The sequence below is a fragment of the Lissotriton vulgaris genome, chromosome 3_1 (genome assembly GCF_964263255.1).
Source record: "Lissotriton vulgaris chromosome 3_1, aLisVul1.2, whole genome shotgun sequence".
NCBI lineage: Eukaryota > Metazoa > Chordata > Amphibia > Caudata > Salamandridae > Lissotriton > Lissotriton vulgaris.
The window spans coordinates 2,052,053,402-2,052,081,076 of record NC_141689.1 but is presented as its reverse complement, the minus strand read 5'-3'; the positions used below and the strand labels follow the sequence as shown (position 1 = coordinate 2,052,081,076).

Below are 27,675 nucleotides of genomic sequence, written 5' to 3'. Positions count from 1 at the left end.
ACACTTTGATGGACATGCCGTTTGATGGCCGTCGCCTTTTTGGCGACAAGGCAGACCATGCGCTTGAGCGCTTTAAGGACTCCAGGGCTACGGCCAAGTCCTTGGGCCTCTCGGCCCCGCGCCAGCAAACGGGTGCCTTTCGCTCCTTTCGTGGCCAAGGAAGGGGCGCCCCACACGTGCTGCCAGCCACGCGCCGCAGGCTAACATCCAACGCGGTGGCGGCTGTGGAAACCACCGTAGAGGCGGTCTGGGACAACGGTGAGGCCAGTCCACACCTTCCCCCGCAGCATCCGCCGCAAAACCCTCCTAGTTCGTGCTTTCAGGCCCATGTGACGCCAGTGGGGGGCAGGGTTTGCCATCACCTCCTCCACGGGCGCACCGTCACTTCGGACAGGTGGGTGCTTCAAATCGTCCGAAGGGGCTACTCCCTCCCCTTCGAGGCGACACCTCCAGCCATGCCACCTCAATTCCACCGCGTATAGGGGCATCATTTGCGACTTCTGCCGGAGGAAGTTACGGCCCTCTTGGCCAAGGGGGCCGTCGAGCGTGTTCCTGGGCCCGAAGTAGGGTGTAGTTGCTACACCCACTACTTTCTGGTGCCCAAGAAGGGCAAAGGGGGCCTACGCCCTATCTTGGATCTACGGAACGTCAACAGCTTCCTCCGGAAGGAGAAGTTCAAAATGCTGACACTGGCTCAGGTCTTAGCTGCCCTGGACCCAGGAGACTGGATGGTAGCGTTGGACTTGCAGGACGCTTATTTCCACATCCCCGTCCTGCTGGCCCACCGGCGCTACTTGTGGTTCACGGTAGGCAACGAGCACTTTGTTTACCGTGCTCCCCTTCGGCCTTACCAGCGCCCCACGGGTGTTCACGAAAGTGATGGCGCTGGTCGCAGCTCATCTGTGCAGGTTAGGGGTTTCAGTCTTCCCCTACCTCGACGACTGTTTGTTGAAGGCGGGCTCGCCCCAGACAGTCGTCAACCACCTCCAGACACCGGCAGATCTCCTGCACCAGCTGGGGTTTTCCATCAATGTGCCGAAGTCACACCTGTATCCCTCTCAGAAGCTCCTCTTTATCGGAGCGGTTCTCGACTCGGCGCAGTTTCGGGTTTACTCTCCCGAACAGCGGGTTCGGGATATTCAGGCTCTGATTCCACTCTTTCAGTCTCTATCCCGGATCTCGGTCAGGTTGACGCTGCGGCTTCTGGGGCTGATGGCCTCCTGCATCCTTCTGGTGCATCACACCAGGTGGCGGATGCAGGCTCTGCAGTGGAACTTGAAGTTTCAGTGGGCCCAGCATCAGGGCAACCTGTCCGACCATGTCCTGATCTCGGAGGGCACTGCAAAACCGCTGCAGTGGTGGCTCACGGACCGCTATTGGGTCAGCGGCAGATCCCTCTCCCTACCCCAACCGGAGCACGTGGTTGTGACGGACGCGGCCCTCCAGGGCTGGGGAGGCCACATGGGAGAGGCGGAGATCAGAGGCCTCTGGTCTCGGCGGAGTCCCGGCTCCTTATCAACCTTTTGGAGCTGCAGGCGATTCGTCTAGCACTGAAGGCATTCCTCCCCTCTGTTCGGGGGAGTGTAGTGTAGGTGTTCACGGACAACACCACCGCCATGTGGTACTGCAACAAACAGGGCGGGGTGGGGTCGTGGACCCTCTGCCAAGAGGCTCTGCGCCTTTGGCATCGGCTGGGACTTCAGGGCGTGACCCTGATGGTTCAACACCTGGCAGGTTCTCTGAACGCCAAGGCGGACGAGCTCAGCCGGAGGTGCATGATGGATCACGAATGGCGTCTGAACTCTGACGTGGCGCAAGGCCTCTTTCAGCAGTGGGGAGAGCCTTGGTTAGATCTATTCGCCACAGAAGAGAATATGCAATGTCATCAGTTCTGCGCGTTGGAATTTCCAAGACGGCACTCTCTCGGAGACGCTTTTCGTCGCAAGTGGAGTTGCGGTCTGTTGTACGCCTTTCCTCCTATACCACTTCTGCCCAGAGTGCTGAAGAAGATCAAACGTGACCGGGCCCAAGTCATCCTTGTGGCTCCGGACTGGGCACGAAGGTACTGGTATCCCGACCTACTCAGTTTGTCAGTCGATTCCCCGGTTTGTTGGCCTCTTCAGGAGGACCTTCTGTCGCAGCAGCAGGGGTCGGTCCTCCACCCGAGCCTGTCCAGCCTCCACCTCCATGCTTGGAGATTGAGAGGCAACAGTTCAGACCATTTGACTTGCCTCCTGAAGTCTGTAATGTCATTCTGGCAGCCAGGCGTCCCTCCACGAAGTCGGTAAATGCCTGTAGGTGGAACAGATTTGTGGCATGGTGCACAGCAAAGGCTGTGGGCCCTCTCTCTGCCCCTCTTTCTGAGTTTCTCCTCTTCCTTCTTTCTCTTGCCCAGCAGGGCTCTGCTCTGGGCACTATCAAAGGCTACCTTTCTGCCCTTTCAGCCTTTCTGGGGCTGCCTGATCAGCCATCTTTGTTCAAGTCCCCTATTGTTACTTGTTTTCTGAAAGGCATCACACAAATGTTCCCCCTGTTCAGTTTGTGATGCCTCAGTGGGACTTGAACCTTGTTCTTACCTTTCTGATGTGGACTCCCTTTGAGCCACTTCACAACTGTCCTCTCCGCCTTCTTACTCTATAGACTGCTTTCCTGGTTGCCGTCACCTCTGCCAGGAGAGTGAGTGAGCTCCAGGCTCTTTCCTGCAAACTCACTTTCCTTTCTGTCCATCCGGACAAGGTTGTGTTGCGAACTAGACACTCTTTCCTGCCCAAGGTTGTCACAGCCTTCCACATCGGGCAGTCTATCACCTTGCCCGCCTTCTTTCCGCCACCCCATCCCTCAAAAGAAGAAGAGCGGCTCTACCGTCTGGACCCAAAACGTGTGCTTTCGTTCTATATAGATCTATATAGATCGCACACGCCAGTTCCGGGTGGATGACCAACTCTTTGTTGGTTACGTGGGCGCTAAGAAAGGTCGGGCGGTGCACAAACTGACCATCTCTCGGTGGGTCGTCTTGTGTATCAAGGCTTGTTACTCTTAGGCGAAGAAGGAGCCTCCTATTGGGCTGAGGGCCCATTCCACTCTGGCCACGGCGGCTACCACTCCCCTGGGCCGGAGAGTCCCCTTGCAGGACATCTGTCAGGCAGCTACGTGGGCATCGCTGCACACGTTTGCAAGACATTGCTGCCTGGACAGCCAAGTCCGGAGGGATGGCTTCTTTGGCCGTTCCGTCCTGCAGGACTTTTTGGTGTGATTATTGGTTCGCAGACCCACCACCGGGGTTGGTATTGCTGGGGTATCTATTCTAAGGTAAGGAATCTATTACTAACGTGTCTCTTTCAGATGCACAAGTTACTACTTGTGTAACGATATATCTGTAAGAGATATTTGTTAGTGATAGATTCCTTACCGACCCACCCATCCTCCCCGTTCTGCGAACCGATATCTAGGCTTAAGGTCATCCCCTTTCAGGGCCCAAGTTTCAATGGCACCAGTGTTGGTTTTTAACATGGCTCTGCGTTTCTGGCGCGGGAAAGCTGTGTCTAAGAACTGACGTGTGCACGCGGAGGCGGCGTCTAAGTACTCCGACGACGTCATCACGGCGCCCACGACGCCGACGACAGACGCGGAGCCGCAGACGACGCCTACCAACGCGCAAGGGTACTGCTACGCAAAGGTTTCCGGATCCAGTCTGACACCTGGGGATATTCTAAGGTAAGGAATATCCCCAGTGGAGAAGTGTGGCTCAATGATTAGAGCGGCAGACCCTGATGCAGAGGTCTAGCCCGGGACCAGGGTCTTGGGTTAAAAGAATTCCACGGGCCTGATAATTCTCGACTCGGTGCCTATTCCAATCATGGAGTCCCACTCTGGGCAATAGCTTGCTTAATCTCCACAACGGCCCCCACAACGCTAAGGATGCCTGGCCTCCACCTTGGGGGTGCCCAGGAGTGGACGCCTCACAGGGAAAACCAGAATGGGTTCCACAGCGGTATTCGTACAAGCGCCTTGAGACACTTGCGGGTGAGTAGTGCGCTATACAAGTATCAATTTACATTTACATCACTAACTAATGTCTCTTACAGATATATCGTTACACAAGTAGTAACTTGTGCAATAGAAGGATTTTTTGACTTCATAGTAAGTTTTTTCTTCTTCCTGTGAGATTATTGATATACATGGTTTTGTCTGATCGGCATTACCTGTCTTCTGGAGGAGATGTGCTTAATATTTTCTGCATTCCTCAGTTAAGAAACATGAGTGTTGTTTCTTGTGGTGTTAGGTTTTTAAGATACCATTTGACAGGCAGCTTTTTCTTATGGCAAGTCATCAGCGGTGTTGTGCTGGTGGCAAAGTACGCCCTTTTTTTCTCTCTGGGTTGTGTATTTTTGCAGAACTTCTCATTTCAGTGTGTTTTTTTGTATACGGTGTATACATGATAGAATGTGCTGTTGTGTTTCATATATTGTTTATCTGAAAGAGACACATTAGTGATAGATTCCTTGGAGTGGTGTGGCTCACTGGTTAGAGGCGGCAGACCCGGGACCAGGGTTCAATTCCCGACGCGGAAGGGTCGTGGACCAGTGTCAAGCGGACTTGATAATTCTCGCCTTGGTGCCTACTCTAACTAGGGATCACACTCGGCAACTCTGGGCATTAGCTTGCCTCATCTCTACAACTGCCCCCCACATTCGCCGGGGATGCCTGGTTTCACCTTGGAGATACCCAGTAGGCACCATCTCACAGGGGTAGCCAGGACGGGTTCCCTAGAGGTCTACAGCGCCACGACGCCTCAGGGCAGCAGTGCGCTTTACAAGACCCATACATACATACATACATACATACATACATACCTTAGAATATCCCCAGGCATCAGACTGAATCCGGAAGGTTTTGGTAGCAGTATCCCTGTGCGTACGTAGGTGGCATCGTGGGGCTCCGCGTCCGTCGCTGGCATCGTAAGCGCCGAGATGACATCACAGAGACTACGTAGGCACCACCCATTCGCGCTGACGTCACTTCTTTCTTTTTCCTTACCAGCAAGCGCAGATCTGGATAGAGCACGTACCTTAGTCACTTTTTGACTACTCTTCGGAGACTTTTATCTCCCCTTTTTCCTCATGGTGCACGTAGGGATGCCTGGATTTAAGTCCTGTGGGACCTGCCTTCGCAATATGTCTGTGGCGGACCCCCATGATGTTTGTCTCTACGGCCTGTAGACAGACCACGAATCCCGGGCCTGTCGGGACTTTCTGGCTATGGCCCGAAGGCCTTGAGGGAGCAGCGCAGGAAGCTACTGAAGGTCCTTCACTCGTCCCGATGCTGCTCCGAGTCCAGGGACCGTTCCAGGGACTGCTCGTGGGGCCGCAGACGTCGCTCCTTCGGGCTCCAAAGCTTCACCCTCTGATTCTGGTAAGCGACAACATAAAAGGAAGTTGAAAAAGCGTGTCCCTCTCCGGCGTCACCCTGTCGGTCCTCAGATGCGACGAGGGGGACAGGGGTTTTGCCCCTGCGGCTCCCTTGGAGCCTGGTAGTTCCACGGTCTACCCGCCTTTCCCAGGTCCCGTCAGCGACTCCCAAATAGGTGCAAGAGTTTCTTGTCACCATGGACCTCCTTTTTAGGCCTCAGGCTCCCGCCGGTGCGCCTTCGGGCCCCACGGTCCTGTGTCCAGATCCTGTTGGCCCGTCCACACCCCCGGCGGATCCAGCATCGGTGCCACAGGATCCTATGCCGTTGGCTCCGGCCCCAGCATCACCCTCTGCGCCACTGTCTGCGCCGCAGTGGGTGCTGTTCGTTCCGCCCTTGCCCCGGTTCCAAGACTATTTCATTCCTGCCTGGGATCCGCATTGGGAGACGGCGCCGGCCTGCGTACTTTCCGATGTTGTTCGTCCCTCCTCCGGCTCCACGGCTGGCTCCTCCGGCAACAGAGGTGGAGTAAGGTTGGGAGGGGTCTGAGGACCCTCTTGCCTATCCGTGTGACTCCGAGCAGGACTGGGTGGACGATCTGGAGGATGCAGGCAACCTGGATGTCTCTTCTGACCCGGGGTTTGCCTCTCCTCTGCCTACAATGGAGGTGGGCACTTCCTACACGATGGTGCTCCGTCGGGCTGCTGAGGTCAACCTAGACTCAAGACTAGTGGCCCTCAAGACTAACCTCCTCAATGAGGTATTCCAGACGGTGCCTACCTCGTCGGAGCTGCTGCTTTCGTGAAATAACGCCCTCACTGACTTCCTGTTGGGTACTTGGTCGTGGCCAGCCACAGAGGCCCCCATGGATAAGAATGTCTCCAGGTGTCACCGCCCTGAGACTGGTGACCCTGCCTTCCTCACCACCTATCCAATGCCTGAGAATCTGGTTATCCAAGCCTCAACGTTGCAGAGTTCTTTTCCCATGGCTCCGCAGGATAAGGACTCTAAGAAGCTGGAACAGTTCGGTAAGCGGTTGTTCTCCTCTGCCAGCTTGGAGCTGCGGTCGGTGAACACTGCTTGCTTATTAGGCCCACTATTCCCATGCGGAGTGGGATACTGTGGCTCAGGTATTGCCTCAGTGTCCTGAGGAAGTTCAAGCTGTTCTTTCCCAAGCAGTTGCTGAGGGTAAGGATGCTGTTAAGTTCGCCATTCAGTGTGGTTTGTACACTGTTGACTCGTTGGGCAGGGCGATTTCTAAGACTGTGGCGTTGCGTCACCACGCCTGGTTGCGTTTTACTGGGTTCTCGCCCAATGTCCAGAGTTCGCTCATGGACATGCACTTTGATGGCACTCGCCTGTTTGGTGATAAGGCCGACAGTGCACTGGAGCGTTTTAAGGACTCGCTGGCCACGGCCAAGTCTTTGGGCCTGTCTCCAAAGAGCCTGGCCACTCCTGGTTTTCGTTCCTTTCGTGGACACGGCAGGGGTGGTCAGACACGTTCCTTTAGCAGGGCCTGCGCAGAAACAGCCTCAGCACGGCCGTGAACACTGCTTCTGCAGGGGTGGGTCTGGGAATCAGCGTGGGGGTCAGTCACTTCCGCCCCCTCTGCTTCTACCTCCAATCTTTGCTAATGCGAGCTTTGTAGAGCACCCCACTCCGGTGGGTGGCAGGATCCGCAACCACCTCCCCCACTGGCACGATATTACCTCTGACAAGTGGGTGTTGCAGATCATCTGCGGCGGTTATTCCCTTCCCTTTCAGTCCTTCCTTCCAGCCATGCCGCTCGACTTAATAACTAGGCGGAATGGATGGAAGGGTGAGACTGCTGATTGGTATAAAATGATAACGGGAAGTAAAGATAAGGAAAATTTGGAGGCTGAAATAACTAAATTATGGGATACCCCGGCAATACAGATCTCAGATGACATAATAAAAGTCTGGTTAGACTCTTTCACAATATCTCAGAAAGTTATTAAACCATCGAACCTGAGAAGAAATCATTTATTCACAATGTACAGGGCTTATTGGACACCGGCGAAACTTTCCAAAATATCAACAGAACAGTATTTCTGTCCACGGTGTAAGTCTCCAGCAGCAGATGATATCCATATGTTTGTTGAATGCCCTGTATTAGATGGTTTCTGGAGACAGGTATGTGGTTTTTTGGAAGAGGTACTGTTTTTTCCTATCACGTGTACTCCTAGACTTGTTTTTTTTGGTTTTCTACCCGACTATAACATAAATAGCTGTATATCACAGTTTATCTTCTATGTAATTGTTATCGTCAGAAGAGAGATCTGCAAAGAATGGAAATCAGAACTTCCTCCAAAATTTGCAGACTGCCTTAAGAACATCATGGCGGTGAGTAGATTGGATTTACTATGCGGAGGGGTTAAGTCTGTTGCGTTGTGGTCTGCCGTAAAAGTATGGTGTGAACAATAATAATAATAAGTCCAATGATTATGCCAGAGGTTAAGTGGTCTCGTCCTCCCTTAGTAGCAAGTAACATCGGGATAGGGAGTTGGACTGGAATTAACCTTACCTCTGGGCGATCTTCAATGGCTATCCACAAACACAAAGGCGGCTAAGGAAGGTTTGTGTTAGTGGCCTGAAGGACGTCTATTTAGAGCTAACATCTACTGGTGGCAATTATGAGGACAAAAAAAAAGGGAAGTAGGGAGTGGTTGTTATTCCCACAACTTTCAGGTCCCCAAGAAAGGCAGGGGGTGCCTGTGCCCCATCTTGGACCTTTGGAACGTCAATTGCTTCCTCCGGAAAGGAGAAATTTAAGATGCTGACTCTGGCTCAGTTCCTGGCTGCCCTCAACCCTGGAGACTGGATGGATGCGTTGGACTTGCCGGACGCATATTTTCACATTCCCGTCCTGCCGGCCCACCGACGTTACCTGCGGTTCACGGTAGGCCGGGAGCATTTTCAGTTTGCTCTGCTCCCCTTTGGCCTTTCCAGTGTCCCTTGTGTAGGAAGGTAGATCCTGACTATGGTTGCCCCCAACTTTTTGCCTTGTGTTTTAGCTGGTTTTTGACATAGTTGGCCTGGGACCCTGCCAATCAGGACCCCAGGCCTACTGCTCTCTCTGTAAAATGGATTCCATGTACCCTAGGTACATATCTAATTTGTACTGGGACACCTTAGCTCTCTATTTTGTCATCCTTAGGGCAGACCAGTACCCTATTGTGCTCTGCTTTGTTTGCGGCATATAGATGGTGTCAGCAATGCGAGCTCGACAGCAGTCTAAGAGAAGCTTAGTCCGTCTCTTTGGCAATGTTTTTGGCAATGTTTTGAACATTCATTTCGAGCTAGAGTAGCTACTTGTAAACCTCGCTTTTCTCCGTACATACTTTTGTATAAGAGGTGTTTTGGGCTAAAATTGAGACTATGGTTTTTTATTGAGGACATGGGAACTCTTCTTTGCTTTTAGTAATCAGCCCTTACATGTCTCTGTCCATATACATGTGGATAAGACAGGTGACTCACAGGGCTATCATCATATTTTTATTCCTACTTTACAGGGTGGTGCCTCCCTTGACCTAAGTCAGTGCCAGGTGAGGTGAGGCTTGCTACCTCACACAGGATAGGTGAGTGATCTACTATTTTTTAACTTTCTTTGTATACACAGAACAGGACAAGAGGCGTTGTTCAACTTGGTGATATAAGCGTTCTCTGTAGTTGATGCTTGTTTTATCTCTACAGGTATGAATAACCATCCATCCTGCATAGAGGTATTGTGATAGGTCACATATAATGATATTGTGATGCTTCTTAAATTTGTTATTTGCCTGTTTTTTTGTTTTCACTTTTTTCAAAAAAAATTGCGCTTAATGCAGTAGCTATCACTACTGGGTCCTGAAGAAAGCCGGGGTCCTTGTGCCCACTACGGCTGAAACTAGTTGACCTATTCTCTTCGGTAGATTAATTCAAAACCGATACTGTGTTTTTTTAAGCAAGTTCATCAGTGGTCACCAATAAATGTATTCTGGACCACTGCTGTATCTTTTTTAATTCACCCACATTCACATTTTTTGTCCTTGCACTGCATTTTCATTAGTCTGGTCAGTACAACTTGGAGTTACTAAGACTGTCATTTTCTATATCATTGGTTTCTTCTCACGCCTAGTTCACTATCTTCTGGCTTGCTGCCAGTGGAGCTGAGGTGACAGGGGCACTCTTGGAGTTCCAAATGATGACACTGGCCACAAAGGGCAGTTGATGGAAATCCATACTATTTCTTTCCCCTCCTCAGGGTTTCCTCTGGCATGGAGTTGTACTTGTGTTCGAAAAATTCTTTACCAACACTAGCTGTCACATAGACGAACGGTTGGTCTTTGTATTTAGCCTCCACCCTTGTTCTGTGATACTTTTATATATTTCTTCTCTAGACCACCAGTTTCGATGTGTTTTTTCACACCTTATCAGACCCTGTAACTCAGGGCATAGGTGTACCCAGGGCCTACCAGGGGCTGCAGCATGTATTATGCCACCCTTGGCTGGCCATCTAAATCGGACACAACTGGCTGCACGACAGCTGGGGCAAAGTGGTGTACTCACCCTTTGCTGTAGATATAGTATACCTATATCTAACCCTAAAATAGACACATGTATTCCTATCAGTCACTCCTATGGCAGGCCTTAACAATCCTGAAGGCAGAGTGCTTGGAATTATGTGAGATGGTGCTCTGGCATGAGCTGAGCCCGTCTGCAGCTTGCGGAACCAAGTGCTAATAGCTGTTCTATGATAACGCGTGCCATATACTCTTAAGTGCATTATAATCCTCGCAGTTATTTGCTATCTTTGGTATCGCTTTATCAAAACATGTCGAGTAAGGTGTCATACGAATTGGAATACTAACCCCTCGCCAATTCTGGCGACGGGGTTAGCATTCCACCCTTCTAGAGGGACACAACATGTATGTAACTGTGAACCCCGGTTAAAGTTAACTCGAGCCTCAGCATCACAAAATGGATGCTGCCACCACAGACACAAGTCTGACCCCCTGCAGCTGGGAGTCCTTCCAGCGAGGAGAGCTTGGACAAAGGGTTTCCTGTCAGGGGCGGTGCTAGCACCATCCCAGACAGGGTTTTGTATATCCTAGGTAGGCAGGGCTGAATACCCCGGTGCTCACTGTGCATCTGCCAGTTTGAACCAGTTCCAGGGGCACACCAGCCCCTGAGCTGGGGAAAGTCCGGCATGGGAGAGGGGTGTAACCACCCCCCTTCCTGGTCCCACTCATGGGCAGGACCTAGTCCCGTACCAGCCCCTTTCTTTAGTATAAAGGTGGGAGCGGGGACCCTTCCAAATTAGATCATCTTTGAATCCTGAAACTACTTTCTACGAAAGGAACTCTCGACTTCTTCCTAAGATTTCTCCCTTGTGACTAAGGAGTAGTCACCCTGCATCTGCGAGCACCAACTAAGAACACTGCGGTTTGCTGCATGTCCTTCCTCCGGAACCAGACCGACCAGCACGACGAGACCCGGCTTCCCTGGCACCTCTGACCTCTACCTACATCATCAGCCCAGCTGAGATTCGTGGGTGTGACGAGACCTCGAGGGACCGGCCATCTTCAGAACTGCACTACGCTTATCCAGCTGACCGCAGAGGGATCCTCGAGTGAGTGCTTTGGGGTTTGAGAAGCCCTAACCCTGAGCAGCTCCAGCACCGAAGTCCAGCCCCCCAGCATCCACGAAATCTGCGTGGGGCCCTTCTGCTCTTTGCTGCTCACCGCGTTGTCCCGCCACTTCCCTGCTGGCTTGTAGCCCTCTTGACGACGAACGACGACTCTTCCATTGCTGGTCTGGTTGCTCCAGACTGGCCCTTGCTCCCCTCCAACAGAGGACCCCGGACCCTCCTGGTCCACTCCAGACGCCATTTTGAGTCCACCGCGTGGGCTTGCATTTGCCAAGAGTTGTTGCCCCAATCCTGGGTCCAGCATCGCCGACAGCAGATACCTTCGTGGTACAGCTCGCACCTCCATTCTAGTCGCCGACAACGCCTCCTGGTCCGAGAGACTGCAGAGCCCAGCGTTGCCCACTCACCTGGTCGAGGTGACTTCGTCCGGTGCGATCCTGGTGCCCATCTAATCACTGGCTAGGTATTCAGAACTTGGTCCCCTCTGCTTACAGGTAGCCTCTTCAGCTGATCCAGTCCTTGGATCGGCCCGGAACATCTTCACTGGTCGCCTGCCAGCAACTTCCACTTCAGGCTCCTGGTTCGTCAACGAAGAAACCCGACGACACTTGAACCCTATGCAGCCGCAGCCCCTGGGCTAGGTAAACCGAGTACCACGGTGCTCCAGCGTAGACCAACTCTCTAAGTGTCTAGATCCACTTTTGTTTTTGACCTACCTAGTCGGGTTCGCCCGTGAACACTAACTTTGTAATTTCTAGCAACCATAGACTTTGTCCCGCATTGCGCGTGAGAGTTTCCACTCTGCACACGACCTCCCTAGGCCTCCTGCTTCTAATCCAAGGGTTCAGCATTGTAGGCCTAGCGTTTCTAAAGTCTTTGAGAGTAGTACTTACCTGCTAGTAATTTCGCATTCCACTTGTAGAGTATATGGTTTTTCGTGCCCCTCAGGCATTTGTGTAAACTGTGCGACTTTCAGAATTTCTTTAAGAGCTTTGTATTGTGCTTAGAGCCCTGTCCTCATAAAGAGTCCAGGGCTGTTGTGTTCTAAATAAATATCCTTTTATTTTCATAACAACTTGTGTGGTGTCCTTTCACTTGGTGTTCAAGGGGTATATGTGATGGTATAACAGCTGGCTTAACACGCCCTCTAGAGTTTAGCCTAAAGACTGCTCTTGTCCATGCTACTAGGATAGCTGGTCTAAAAGGTTGACTTACAACCAATCATCAATAAGGGTCGTTTGGAATGATACACAGTGATCACTAGAATAGTGAGCACTACATATCAGGCCAACTTCTCACACCTTGGTGTTCACGAAAGTGATGGCGGTGGTCGCAGCTCATTTGCGCAGGTCAGGGGTGTCAGTCTTCCACTACCTCGACGACAAGTTGCTGAAGGCGGACTCCCCTGTCAACCACCTCCAGACTACAGCCGACCTCCTGCATTTTCTGTGGTTCTCCGTCAACGTGACAAAGTCGCACCAGAGTCCCTCTCAGAAGCTCCCCTTCATCAGAAAGGTTCTGGATTAGACGCTGTTTCGGTTTTATCCTCCCGAACAGCGAGTCCTGTATATTCAGGCTATGATTCCAATCTTTCAACCTCTATCCCGAGTTTCAGTCAGGATGACCCTTTGGCTCTTGGGCCTGATGGCCTCCTGCATCCTACTTGTACCACATGCCTGGTAGCATATTCAGGCTCTGCAGTGGGACCTGAAGTTCCAGTGGGCACAGCAGAGCATCTGTCTGATCACATCCAGATCCCAGAGGGCACTGCACGACAATTGCAGTGGTGGCTCATGAATCGCGATTGGGTCAATGGCAGATCCGTCAACGTGACAAAGTCGCACCAGAGTCCCTCTCAGAAGCTCCCCTTCATCAGAACGGTTCTGGATTAGACGCTGTTTCGGTTTTATCCTCCCGAACAGCGAGTCCTGTATATTCAGGCTATGATTCCAATCTTTCAACCTCTATCCCGAGTTTCAGTCAGGATGACCCTTTGGCTCTTGGGCCTGATGGCCTCCTGCATCCTACTTGTACCACATGCCTGGTGGCATATTCAGGCTCTGCAGTGGGACCTGAAGTTCCAGTGGGCACAGCAGAGCATCTGTCTGATCACATCCAGATCCCGGAGGGCACTGCACGACAATTGCAATGGTGGCTCATGAATCGCGATTGGGTCAATGGCAGATCCCTTTCTCTTCCGCACCCGAAGCACACAGTGGTGACGAACACGTCCCTCCTGGGATGGGGTGGCCACTTGGGAGATACGGAGATCAGTGACCTCTGGTCTCCGGCGGAGTCCCGACTCCATATCAACCTTTTGGAGCTTCGGGCGATTCGACTTGCACTGAAGGCATTCCTTCCCTCTCTCCGGGGAAGTGTGGTGCAGGTGTTCACGGACAACACCAACGACATGTGGTATTGAAACAAACAGGGCGGGGTGGGGTCTTGGACCCTATGTCAGGAAGCTCTGCGCTTCTGGACATGGCTGGAACATCAAGGCATTACCTTGGTGGTTCAACACCTGGTAGGTTCTCTGAACGCCAGGGCTGACGAACTCAGCCGCCAGTGCTTGATGGATAAGGAATGGTGTCTGAACTCGGACGTGGCGCAAGGTCTCTTTCAGCAGTGTGGAGAGACTTGGTTAGATCTATTCGCCACTGAAGAGAACGTGCAGTGTCATTTCTGAGCTTTGGAATTTCCAAAGCGGCACTCACTCAGTGACGCTTTTCGTCGCGAGTGGAGTTGCGGTCTGTTGTATGCCTTTCCGCCTATACCACTTCAGCACTCTGGGCAGAAGAAGATTCGGCGTGACCGGGCCCAAGTCATCCTTGTGGCTCCGGATTGGGCATGAAGATATCGGTATCCCGAGCTACTCAGCATGGCGATCGATCCCCCGATCCGGCTGCTTCTCCAAGAGGATCTTCTGTCGCAGCAGCAGGGGACAGTCCTCCACCTGAACCTGTCCAGCCTCCACCTCCATGCGTGGAGACTGAGCGACGACAGTTAACAGCTTTCGATCTTCCTCCCGAAGTCTGTGATCTCGTTCTGGCAGCCAGGCGTCCCTCCACGAAATCGATATATGCCTGCACAAGTTTGTGGCATGGTGCACAGCTAAGTCTGTAGATCCCCTTTCTGCCCCTCTTTCTGAAGTTCTTCTGTTCCTTCTTTCATTGGTCCGGCACGGCTCTGCTCTGGGTACTATCAAAGGTTATCTTTCTGCCATCTCCGCCTTTCTACAGCTTCCAGGTCAGCCTTCTCTTTTTAAGTCCCCGTTTGTTAACCGTTTTCTGAAAGGCATTACGCACATTTTACCTCTTGTGCCATTCATCATGCCTCAATAGGACTTAAACCTTGTCTTGACGTATCTGATGTGCGCTCCCTTTGAGCCCCTTTATAACTGTCCTCTGCATCTTCTCACCTTGAAGTCTGCTTTCCTGGTTGCTATCACTTCTGCCAGAAGAGTGAGGGAGGTCCAGGCTCTTTCTTCTAAACCTCCTTTCCTTTCTGTTCACCTGAACAAGTTAGTTCTAAGGACCCATCCTTTCTTGCCAAAGTTTGTCATGGCCTTCCCCATAGGGCAGGCCATTACTTTGGCTTCCGGTGCAGCATCGAATTACCTTCAAAATCTTGACTTTGGCCCATAAAGCCATCAATGGGCGTGGCCCCGCCTATCTGATGAAACGATTCCTGCGGTACACTCCCAATCGAGATCTGCGCTCAGCATCTCAACACCTCTTGCAAGTACCGCGTTTCCGGCGCACCCGGCTGGGTGGGCACTCTGTGACAGTGAGAGCGGCGCGAGCATGGAATGCGCTCCCAGTCTCTTTGCGCAGCACGGTGGACTTCACGGTTTTTAAGAAAGCACTAAAAACCCATTTGTTTAGATTAGCTGTGTAAATTGTTATGTTATTTCAGGGCTCGGCTGCTATACTTCCCTTGTTTCCTTCTTCCGCGCCAGGATACTCCGGCAGTAATTGTGCGCGCTATAAAACAGCTTAACATAACATAACATAACATTACTTTGCCTACCTTCTTTGCGCCTCCGCATCCTTCCAGAGACGAAGAGAGGCTCCACCATCTGGACCCAAAACGTGCTCTCTCCTTCTACCTGAGCTGCACACAACAGTTCCGGGTGGATGACTAGCTCTTTGTTGGCTACGTGGGCGCCAAAAAAGGTCTGGCAGTGCACACCGGTGGGTCGTTCTCTGCATCAAGCCCTGTTACTCATTGGCTAAGAAGGAGCCTCCTGTGGGGCTGCGTGTGAGAAGTTGGCCTGATATATGATGCTCACTAGTTCTAGTGATCACCTTGTATCAGTCCAAACAACCCTTATGGTGATTGGTTGTAAGTCAACCTTATAGACCAGCTATCCTAGTGGTAGCATGGACAAAGCAGCCTTAGGCTAAACTCTTTTGGCATGTGAAGCCAGCTGTTTTACCACATATAATCCCTTGAATACCAAATAAAAGGACACCACACAGGTTGTTATGAAAATAAACAAGATCTTTATTACTAACAAAACACCTCTGAACTCTTTGAGTTCAGAGGGCTAAGCACATGGCAAGACTCTTAGGAAAAATACGTTAAGTTGCACAAATTACAATGGTGTCCTAGGGGCAGGACAAAACCATATACTAAGTAAATGGTATTAGGAAATCAATAGAGGAAATGAAGATGTCCAGAGGCTGTAGGATCGCTGGGACTACACTACCCTAACCTTAGGTAAGGAGCAGGAGGCCCACGGGACGCGTGTGCAGAGTGTGAACTCACACGCGAGAAGCGGGACAAAGTCAATGGACACTACAAATTACGAAAAGGTAAGTAAAAGACAGTTCCGACTAGTTAGGACTAAAACGACTGGATACCTAGACATTAGGAGAGTCAATCTACCCTTGAGCACCGAAATGCTCTCGTTACCTCAATCAGGGGCTGCGGGTGCATAGGTGTGAAAGTGTGTCGGGTTTCTGCGTCGAAGTCTATGGAGCCTTGAATTAAGATGCTGCAGGCGACCAGGAGGAAGCTTTCCAGAGCGATCCAAGGGTGGATCGAGGAAGATGAGGACCTGAAAGCAGAGGGGACAATGTTCAAAGTCACTAGCCAGTGACCTGAGTGGAACCAGGAAGGAACCAGATGCTGTTGTCGCGATCAGGTGAAGAGTGGACGCTTGACTCTGCAGGCACGTGGACCAGGAGGTGTCTTCGACGACCAAGATGGAGGCACGAGCTGTCCCACGCAGGCTCTCGCTGTCGGCGGTGTTGGTTCCGGATTCGGCGTCAACAGGCCTTGGCAAAGGCAACCCACGCAGTGAGTGGTAAAGGCATCTGGTGCGGATCAGGAGGGTCCGGGGTGCTTCTCCTTTGCAGGGAAGCAAGGGCCAGTCTGGAGCAACCAGACCAGCGGTGTAGATTTCGTGGATTGTCGTCTAGGAGTTCACTAGCCAGCCGGCAAGTGACCAGACAACGCGTCTAGCAGCAATCAAGCAAAAGGGCCCCACGCAGATCTCGTGGATGCTGGAGGGCTGATCTTCTGTGCAGGAGCTGCTCGGGGCTACGGTTTCTCAATCCCCAAAGCACTTTCTCGAGGATGCCTCTGAAGTCGTGCTGCAAGCGAAGTGCAGTTTCTCCAAGATGGCCGGTCCCACGTGTCTCGTCGCACCCACGGATCCCAGCTGTGCTGCAGATGTAGGGAGAGGTCTGGAAGTCCGGATCTCGTCGGGCTCTGAAGTCTGGTTCCAGGCAGGAAGGACGACAAAGTGAACCGCTAGGACGCTCGATGGTGCCTGCTTGTGCAGGGGGGTTACTCCTTGGCCACAAGGGAGATTTTCTTCAGTCTTCTGTGGAGCAGAACGTCGAAGTCCAGAGTTTCTTCTTGTAGATTCAATTCAGGATAATCTCATCTGGAATGGGACCAGCTCCTACCTTTATTCTCCTAAAGGGGGCTGTACTGTGACTAGGTCCCTCCTATGGGTGGGACCAGGAAGGGGGGTGGTTACACCCCCTATCCTTTGTCCGGTTTCGCGCTAGAGCTGGGGCTGGAGTGCCCCAGCAACTGGTTTGAACTGGAGTATGCACAGGGGCACCTTGTGTGCCCCAGGCATGTCTCATTCCTTTCAGCCTGTCCTACCTCAATACACAAAATCCTGTCTGGGGTGGTGCTAGCACCTCCTAAGGTAGGAAACCCTTTGTCCAGGCCTCCCTCGCTGGAAGGACTCCCAGCAGCAGGAGGTCAGACTTGTGTCTGTGGTGGCAGCATCCATTTTGTGATGTTAAGACTCGAGTTAACTTTAACCAGGGTTCACAGTTACATACATGTCGTGTCCCTCTAGAAGGGTGGAATGCTCCCCCCGTTGCCAGAACTGGCGAGGGGTTAGTATTCCAATTCGTATGACACCGTACTCAACATGTTTTGATAATGCTATGCCAAAGTTAGTAATAACCGCGAGGAATATAATGCACTTAAGAATATATGGTATAGCGTTATCATGGGAACAGCTAAAGGACTTGGTTCCGAAAGCTGCAGACAGGCTCAGCTCATGCTAGAGCACCATCTCACATAATTCCAAGCATTCTGCCTCCAGAATTGTTAAGGCCTGCCATAGGAGTGACTTATAGGAGTATAGGTGTCCATTTTAGGGTTAGATATAGGTATACTATATCTAAAGCAAAGGGTGATTACACCACCTTGTCCCAGCTGTGTTACCAGCCAGTTGTGTCAGTTTTGGATGGCCAGCCAGGGGTGGCATAATACATGCTGCAGCCCCTGGTAGGCCTTGGGTGCACTTATGCCTAAGTACCTATGGTACACTGTACAAGGACTTACAAGAGTGACCCAATACCAATTAGATATGTACCTAAGGTACATGGAGTCCATTTTAACAGAGAGAGCTGGAAGCCTGGGGTCCTGAATAACAGGATCCCAGGCCAGCTAAGTCGAAAACCAGCTAAACACTAGGCAAAAAGTTGGGGGGTAACCATAGTCAGATATCCACCTTCCTACACTGCGTGCCCATTCCACCAGGGCAACTGCAGCAACTACTGTCTTGGGACGCGGCGTTCCCTTGCAGGACATTTGTCAGGCAGCTACGTGGGCCTCGCTGCATATGTTTACCAAGCACTACTGCCTTGACAGTCAAGTCCGGAGGGACGGCTTCTTTGGCCGTTCTCTTCTCCGTGACTTTCTGGTGCAATCTTATTCGCAGACCTACCACCGGGGTTGGTATTGCTGGGGTATCTATTCTAAGCTAAGGAATCTACCACTAATGTGTTTCTTTCAGATGCACAAGTTACTACTTGTGTAACGATATATCTGTAAGAGACATTAGTTAGTGATAGATTCCTTATCGTCCCACCCATCCTCCCCGTTCTGCGAACTGATTATTAGGGTTAAGGACATCACTTTCAGGGCCCTAGTTTCATAGCACCAGAGGTCAGTTTCTTGCATGGCTCTATGTTCTTGGCGTGGAAAGTCGTACACAGAACTGACGTCAGCGCGCATGGTTGGCGCCTAAGTAATCTCTGTGACCTAATCTCGGCACTTACCATGCCGTTGACGGTCACGGAGCCGCAGGACGCCACCTACTGACGCGGAGGGGTACTGCTAGCAAAACTTTCCGGATCCCGTCTGACGCCTGGGGATATTCTATGGTAAGGGATCTATCACTAACTAATGTCTCTTACAGATATATCGTTACACAAGTAGTAACTTGTGCTGTATCACAAGTGTCAGAGGTGCCTGTTGTACAAGGATTTATTTTATGAGATGTTGTGGAACTGCACTTTTAGGTGTGTTACCATTTTTCAATATTATTGAAAGAGCGCTTTGGAACTTGTTTCTCAATTCTAGTTAGTTCTTAGGTATAAAAGATATGCTTGACTTTATTATATGTGTAACACATCTTTGCTCGAAATTCAGTCTGTGAGACTATGGCACTACAGACTATCCGGAGGCAAGCTTTATACGTTCTTGCATACTGCCAGTAGTTATAGACCTTTAAACCCCTGTGAATTGCGAGTCAATTGTAGTGTCTGATGACACATTTTTGTTGATACATATATGTTTGTGAAAGAAATGGTTGCCCCTAGTTAAACTCGCACTCACAAGAGGCATCCGCTCATTGCAGGCAGCTTTCATGCGGCTCCCAGCCCCTCATTGCACTGCTGACGCGTTTCGGGCTGGAACGCCCTTCCTCATGAGCAGTTTGAAGTTGCAATGACAGACAGCAAAAAACGCTACCAGTGTTATTCCCTCTTTTATTTCCATCGTATGGCACGTCATAGCCCACAGAATTATGGGACTGGTAGTAACATCCTACCCCATGTGGGTCGCCGTCATTCATGAAACCACAAAGATTTTCACATAGGGGAAATTTCAGTCTCGCCAGAAACCACCTGCACAATGTTCGAAGCACCTCCTGTGCCACTCGTACTGCCCGCTTGAACAGCATGGGCCCCGCAACAGTCCTGCGGTGGTGCTAGTCCGTGACCGGGCGGGCCACAAATTAATGAAAGAAATGTTTGCCCCTAGTTGAACTCGCACTCACAAGAGGCATCCGCTCGTTGCAGGCAGCTTTCATGCGGCTCCCAGCCCCTCATTGCACTGCTGACGCGTTTCGGGCTGGAACGCCATTCCTCATGAGCAGTTTGAAGTTCCAGTGACAGACAGCAAAAACCCTACCAGTGTTATTCCCTCTTTTGTTTCCATTGTATGGCACGTCATAGCCCACAGAATTATGGGACTGGTAGTAACATATATGTTTGTCTATATATGAACCTTTGCTGCTAGATGTTATACAATTGGTGCGTAGAATGAATATGATTTTGCATTTTGTCCAAACTAAATGATTTATACCAAGGAGGTGTTCTAGTTCATTTTTTTCCCTTGGGGAAAATGAGTTCTGAAATTCTGTTTTGGGATTCCATCAGCACAGTACTTTTTCTGATTCCTTATGGTCAATGATGACTATATGACTTTTATCATGCATTGACTCTTTTTGGTCATCGATTTTTCTTACCCCTTTAGGGACAGGGGGTAATGTTTGCGATGGATGGTTCTTCAAGGGTTTTCAACCCTTTTTCCTTCTAGGGCCTATTATTTCAGAACTGTAAGGTTGTTTTTTATTTATACGTTTTGTGACAGTGATCATGGATTCTGTTAAGAGTCTAGTTATGGTTCTGCTATTCCTAGATACATTTGGTTAGTTTTGACCGGCTGGTTCTATGAGAACTTTTGTAGGATTAGTTTGCAGACCCTCCTCCAGTGGAGTATTGCTATAGAATTTAATTCAAAGTTAAGGAATCTTGGGCTAGAAGTCTCTATCCGATTTAAAAGTTACTTACCTTTGGTAAAGCTATATCTGGTAGAGGCACAGTCTAGCCACAGATTCCTTAAAGCCCGCCTATCATCCCCGCTTTGCAAATTAACTTTGGGGTAAGGGTTATACCCTTTCAGTGCTGGGTTTATATAACAGTGATCACTATCTTATTCTATGTTGGGACTAAACAAATCGCTTGACCTGGCCACTTAGTTTCTGTTTAGATGTAACAACAACATCCATTTCCAAATGTTTGGGGTGTGTAGAGTGGGGATGTGTTTTCTCTTATCCTCTGGATGACACACCAGAGAGTAGTATTAATTTCTTCTTTTTATGAAAGTCTTCTGGTATCTTCATACCTTTACATTGGTACTGTCAATGTATCATGTAATGGTGTAATTTAGCGCACAACCTGGTAGTAGTGGTGGTGTAGGTTCTGTTTGGCTATTGCCATGGCATTAATTTCCATTGCAGAATGGTTTTTAGAGTGCATAGTCTTTTCCCTCATATGAGAGTTAATCTCCGGGGCTTAGAGTTTCATGTAGCCACGTGTTTGTTGATTTTATTGGGGGTTTTCTTTGAAATCCATCTCTGGTATTATTATACCATTGGATGTTTCTTCTTTATTAATGTTTCAAAGATGTTTGATCTTTTTTGGCACACTGTTAACACAACCAGTTTCTGTAGTGGCTCGGCATTCTCGTGCTGAAGGTTTCATAGACGGAACTGACATACGTGCGCTGGAGAGGACTTATATGGCTCCACTGACGTCACATCAGGAGACAATGTCACCGCGGAGCGTACAACGCAGTCCCCCGGCGCACAGAGGTACTGATGAAATATTTCAGGTTCCAGACTGGCACCCTTGGAGAATTCAAAGTTAAAAAATCTGCGGCTAAACTGTGTGTGTACCAGATATAGCGTTACTGAAGGTAAGTAATTTCTATGTTCTCTCATAGGGATTTCCATGTATAGTCATAAGCACTTGAATAGGCCCGCCCACGCACTGGGACCCCGGAGCACCTCTTTAGATATAACTTGAGTGGATATTTCTCACCTTTCTTCAGGAAGACCTGCAAAGACACTTAACAGATAGAAATACAATAATGCAGCCTACATACATAGGCTACACTGGCCGCATCCTCCTCAGGAATTAAAAAAAGTTAGCCAGTATATTACATTTGGGTAGTTTTTGTAGTATTAAACACACATAATAATCTCCTTCACAACACCCCTTTTTCACAATAGAGTTGAAAGGGAAGGACAGAGTAGCCCAGCAGGCTGCCATTATGTTTTTGAAATTAGAACCTGTGCCTTTAGATCTCAGAATTCAGTTTCCTATCATGCCCAGCTAGTGCCCCCTGAAAAACTTCAGGAAAGGAAAAATAAAACAATAGTAAATACTCATCTTCTTTTTATTTTCCGGCATAGTCTTGTGGGCGGGGTCAGGGGGATGAAAGGAGAAGTAGTTGTGCACTGCCTTCAGAGAACATGATGGTTGGCTGGCCATCTCAGGCCGGCCAAACCGTATGCGTTTTGAAGCTCTCTCCAACCCAGATGTGTTGCTTGGTTGGAGAGAGCAGGCACAGACTACCAGTCCATTTGTAAGCGCAAATCAAGGGCACTCAGGCCAATCCTGAAGCTGCTCTCATACATGAGAGCAGCTTCAGGATTAGCTGCAGGGCAGTCTGGGAGCCAGTGCCTGCGAGGAGAGGAGCAGGAATGCAGCCGGATGCAGGAAAAGTTATTTTGCCTTTATTTTGCCCTGCAATCCCCCCTATCCCCCCTTCCTTACCAACCCTCTCCCCTACCTCCACCTAACCCCCCTCCCTTTCATGCCCCAGAGACTCGTCCACAACACCAGCCGCAACTGCTCTGAGACATGTCCAAGTCAGAAGTTCAGTCTTGGTACCGTTTGAGATCCAGAAGTTGCTGGAGTCGCTAAAACACAAGAAATCTAAGGAGGACTCTGCCACAAAGGCAGCATCATAGATCATAGTTTTGACCTTGAAGTTGCAACTTGTCCCGGCACAACGAGAGTTTCCGGGCCTGTCTGCCACGCCTGAGCAGATCAATGAGTTCCACGAGGCAATACTCCATCTATTCGATCCTTACCGACTCCCTATGAGCACTCCTGTGGACCCATGGAGCCAAGGGGTTCTCCACCTGGGTTTCCTCTGACAGGTTCCCCCTTGGCACCAACTAGATCCTCTGAGCCCATGTCTCCAACTCCAGTCCAGAATCCGCCGCCGGCACCACTATCCGTGCTGGTGTCCTACTCCATCAATGCCGTAAGACGAGGCTCCATTTGTCCTGTGGTGACGAGTCTGTGCTGGTTCAACCTCGGTCGAAGCCTTGCCAAGTTTCAGTTGAGGCTCCAGTTCCAAAGAACCTGATCTGCTCCCACAATGACAAACACACACACTGCATTCCTTATTCAGCATGGATTCGGATAACAATTACGATGCAGATGACAAAATTGGCTATTCCTATTATAAGTAGAATTAGGATGATGACCTGCAGGAGGTTATCTGTGTTGATACATCCCAGGAGTTCAGACTCCTCCCACCCCTGGCCCTGCCACTGAGGAGAGTGATTCTTTCGCCATAGTTATACATAGGGTAGCCAAAGTTCTTGACCTCGATCTCCCCAACTTGTAGGTCCTGACCAATTTACATACAGAGATTTTTATGCTGGGGCAGACATCCTCTGAGCACCTTCTACCACTTAACATACGGATACCCTATAGAGGACATGGGCCACACCGTTCTCTGGCTCGTCAACCGCCAAATTGCACTATGCCACCACCTTGCCCTGGGCGATCCTCTCTATGGTCATGGTTAAAGGGTACCCTCTGGCTTTTTTGCAGTTTCCAGTTCAGCCCTCATTGGTCAAGACTCCAGTTGTTATGCGCTTTTTGAAAGGTTTACAACATTTGTTTCCTCCCTGTCCCTTTGTCGAGCCACAATAGGTCTTGTACTTGGTCCTCCCATTTCTGATGTACACTGCATTTGAACTGCTTCACAGCTGTTCCTTTTGGCTCCTCACCCTTAAGAATTTGGCTTGGTGTGTGAGTGAACTTCGAGCTCTATGTGTCAATCCTCCATACACCACTACCTTCCTAGACAAACTGATTTTACAGACCATAGCCTCTTCCTTGCCTAAGATTCTGACACCAATCAGAATTGATCAAACAATCACCTTGCTGGCGTTCTGTGCTCCGCCTCACCCCTCTAAGGAGGAAGACTCCACAGTTTGGACCCCAAAACTGAACCAAAGAGCACTTGGTGTACTATCCGACTGCTGCCGCCGCCCCTGTCTGCTCAGCTTCTTTCACAATGGCAACCATCCACGAAATTCTGGGCAAGCTCTCCCTTTTAGGAAATGAAGAGGTTTGTCATACGGCGTATGGATCCCTCAAGGGGGAACCAAACTTTGATGCAGAAAAGGATGCGGCTGCCCTTGAAGCTGCCATCAAGACCAAAGGTGTGGACGAGGTCACCATCGTTAACATCCTGACCAACCGCAGCAATGCACAGAGGCAAGATATTGCATTCTGCTATCAGAGGCGAACCAAAAAGGACCTAAACTCAGCACTGAAGTCTGCTCTGTCCGGTAATCTGGAGACCGTGATGTTGGGTTTGTTGAAGACACACCCCCGCAGTACGATGCCAGCGAACTGAAGTCTTCCATGAAGACCCCCCACAACCCTCCCTCCACCAAACGACCCTATTCTTCAGCCTCTACCCAAAGACTGTCTCTAACACATTCAATTGCCGCTGATGTCCAGCACTTGTCAAGACGGTTCTGCATCAAGTACGTCACAGAGTGTGCCAAAATGACAGATCAGGATGTCTGAATAGAGGCAGCCCCGGGAAAAACAGAACAGATAGAAAATTCATTACTCCAAACTACATCAATGCGACTTCTGTCAACGTCATGTCAGGCGTATGGAAAAAAACAGAACAGTTCATTTATGATATGAAAGAAAGGGGGCGGAGCCGAGCCGGGCGGGGACGCACCTGCGGCTGGCCTCCAACTTCATCTCTCACCTGGGCTTCCACCTTCTCTCCTGGACTTCTTGTCTTTTGTTCTGTCCTGACCGTCACCCTGCTGCTGTTGTCGGACAGTGTCTCTGGACTCTAGCCCTCCTCCCACTCCCCCATCCTTAACCCTTTTCCCCGTGGATGATCCTCAAATGTTTCTTCCCTTTGCTTCATCTCCCACCTGGGCTCCCACCCTTAGAGTGTTTCCAGTCATATCCCTCCTGTGCAGATAGAAGATAACTCTAATGACTAGTATCCTATGTGACTCTTAGATTGTACCCATGTGTATCCCCTCCCTGTGTTTAGAGTTATAGCTGTAACGACTAGTCGCCTGTGTGACTGTTGGAATATAGCCAGATGTATCCCTTCCCCCGTGTGAAGAGATAACCCTACTCACTAGAACAAAAGAAATGCTCTCCTGAAATGTGTAACGTAACTGACTCTATGTAAAGTGCTTTGATAACATGTAACGGAATGGGTGCTATGTAAAGCGCTGTGATAACCTAATCGGTTCAAGTTCCTGAAATGTGTAACGTAACTGATGCTATGTAAACTGCTGTGATAACATGTAACGGAACTGGTGCTATGTAAAGCACTCTGATAACCTAATCGGTTCAGGTTCGCGCTATAGAAAACTCTAAAAATAAAATAAATAAATATCCGCTCTTTGTGGGGTTCTCTTGAGGAATAAAAGGCAAGGCTGTGCAGAAAAAAACATCTCCCCTGAATCGATCTCTGCCTTACGATCTGCTAGGCATTGTATAAGAAGCAGTCCCTAGAAGGACTGTGTGCTCATTCTGCCAGGGCCAAAGTTGCTGCCATTGAGTTAGCATGCAGATTTCCTGTCCTATACATTTGCCAGGTGGCTATGTGGGTCCCTCAATACGTTCACGAAGCACTATTGTCTGGAAAGTAAGGTTCTCAGAGAGGGGTATTTTGCCCACTTGGTCCTACAGAACTTTCTGGTTTGAGTCCATCTACAGACCCACATCCAAACAGTTACTGCTTTGGTATCTAGTCTGAAGGTGAGGAAACTGCGACTAGAAGGCTCTAATAGAAGAACAAGTTACTTACCATCAGTAATGCACTTTCTGGTAGAGATTTTGTCTAGCTGCATATTCTTCACCAACCTTCCCATTCTCCTCCATCTTTGGTTGGTCTTAATCCATTAATACTATATCAAGTCTATGAATATGCACACTGGACTCACCAGTTTGCTTTTGGGGCTCTGCATCTGGGGGCACAGAAGGTTCCGAAAGCAACTTAGTGCGAGAGAGAAGTGCCTATGTAGGATCCGTACGTCATTTCCAGAGCGGAACTGCATCTGTGTGAAGCTGCATGGCACCACCTACTGGCGGACAGAGATACTGCTGAAAAGTTTTCAGATCCCGTCTGACACCTTGGCAGTTTTCAAAACGGGAGTAATCTTCAGCTAGATAGTCTCTACCAGAAAGAGCATAGCCATGGTTAAGTAACTAGTTCACTACTACACATCTTCCTCTTGCAGTGCAGTGGTTGCTTACATACGTTTTGTGTTTCATCTTGCCTGCCTATACTGAAACTAAGCAAAATTGGTGTTTTATCCTTTGAGGGTTTTTTAATTTGATAATTTACCAAAAGAACTAGCTTTATGAAACGATTGCTTTGCTGTAGGATCAAATAATCAGGCTTTTAGGAAACACATTTGCTTGTTTGAGTTGCCTTGTAATCTCTTGTGTTCTTTTAATTAGAATATGGAACATGAAGCCGAAGTACAGGTTCTGCATGAAAAAATTCCTCCTGACACTGTGATGGTCACAGGTAAGTTTATAAAATGCTGTCACAGACCTTGAAAGATCACGCCTTATAAAAATCTACTGGTTTCTTAGGTTGCCTAAGAACATTTTATTCTGTGCCATTGTGACAAATCTGAATTTTCTCTCTAGTTTTTCCATTGATTCATTTTAGTTCATTGTTGCCTGAAGCTCGCATATGTGGTTTTTTTTGGGGGGGGGGTTGTTTTCTTGTAAATTCAGCGAAGCAACCAGGCAGAGAACAATAAAGGAAAAACGTCAGTGTTTTGTAAACTTTCCAGCTCTTAAGGTAAAACTAAATTTTAATACAGTGTTTTTACAATTTGCACTTAACGTTACTTAATTACTAAAAAAAAATAATCTACATGCATTAGCAGATTGCTGATGGATACTATTCCTTTTCACAGAATCTGTATCTTTGACACAGCCAAGTAAAAGGTTGCAACCCCTCCATTCGTTAGACAACTTTGTTGTCCTGGGAAGATCTGCTTATGTCCCAGGGGTTTGTCATTTAATGCTGACCCATTTATCTGAAAGAGACATGTTAGTGATAGATTCCTTACCTTAGAATTACCCCCAGGTGTCTGAATTTTTTTGTCTGCAGTTCCCCTGCGCGTTGGAAGGTGGCATCGTGCGGCTCTGCGTCTGTCATAGGCGTCATGATCGCCGGGATGACATTGCAGCAGCTACTTGGACGCCGCCCTCGCGTGCTGACGACAGTTCTTTGTCTTTCCGCGCCAGCAAGCGCAGATCCGGAGAGAGTCAATTTTTGACTGAGTTTTTTGGGACTTTTTGTCTCTGTTCTTTTGAGTCTTTGATGCCCAGTTTCAAGTCTTGTGAGGCTTGTCCCCGCACGATGTCGATGATGGGCCCACACCGCGAGTGTCTCTACTGCCTGGGTTGTGACCACGACCCGGCGTCATGCCCCGACTGCCGGGCCATGGCTCCGAAAACTTTGCGGGAGCGGACCCGAAAGTGGCTTGAGGCTCGGGAGTCGGCTACGCGCCGTTCAAGGTCCCGGTCCCGTGGGAGGTCGAGGGACCGGTCGCGGAGCCGCCACCATCGTTCGAAGTCTTCGCACTCTGGGTCAGTTAAGATGAAGCACAAGAAAGCAAAGAAGCGACTTCGCTCTTCGCCTTCTTCCATCCTGTCGTGCGACACAGCTGAGGGTGTGGTTGGGGCCACCCCGCGGCTCCGGCGGAGCCTACGCAGTTGCGGACGGCCTACCCGCCCTTCCCGGGTCCGTCGGTGACTCCGGCCCAGCTACAGGAATTTGTCAGCCATGGCCTGCCTCTTTGGCCCGTCGACTGGGGGTCCTTGCCCCTCTTCGTCGACAGCTCCGGACCGACGTTGTCGATGGCTCTGGCCTAGTCACCGTGAGACCCCCGCAGATCCACGCATGGATCCCAGCCGATGTCGGTTGGCCTTGTACGACCTTCACCGACAACGGCATCTACGACGACCGTGTT

The 27,675-nt window shown here is 49.9% G+C and overlaps 1 protein-coding gene across 8 annotated transcripts in view; it reads left to right on the top strand.

The window, feature by feature from the left end:
• PCM1 (pericentriolar material 1) overlaps positions 1 to 27,675 on the top strand; it is a 1,333,387-nt gene that overhangs the window by 1,142,333 nt on the left and 163,379 nt on the right. For all 8 annotated transcript variants that reach the window (XM_086962572.1, XM_086962571.1, XM_086962570.1 and 5 more), the window contains one exon: positions 26,144 to 26,213. In XM_086962572.1, coding sequence (XP_086818698.1) covers positions 26,144 to 26,213 — 70 coding nt within the window. The remainder of the gene's footprint in view (positions 1 to 26,143; positions 26,214 to 27,675) is intronic.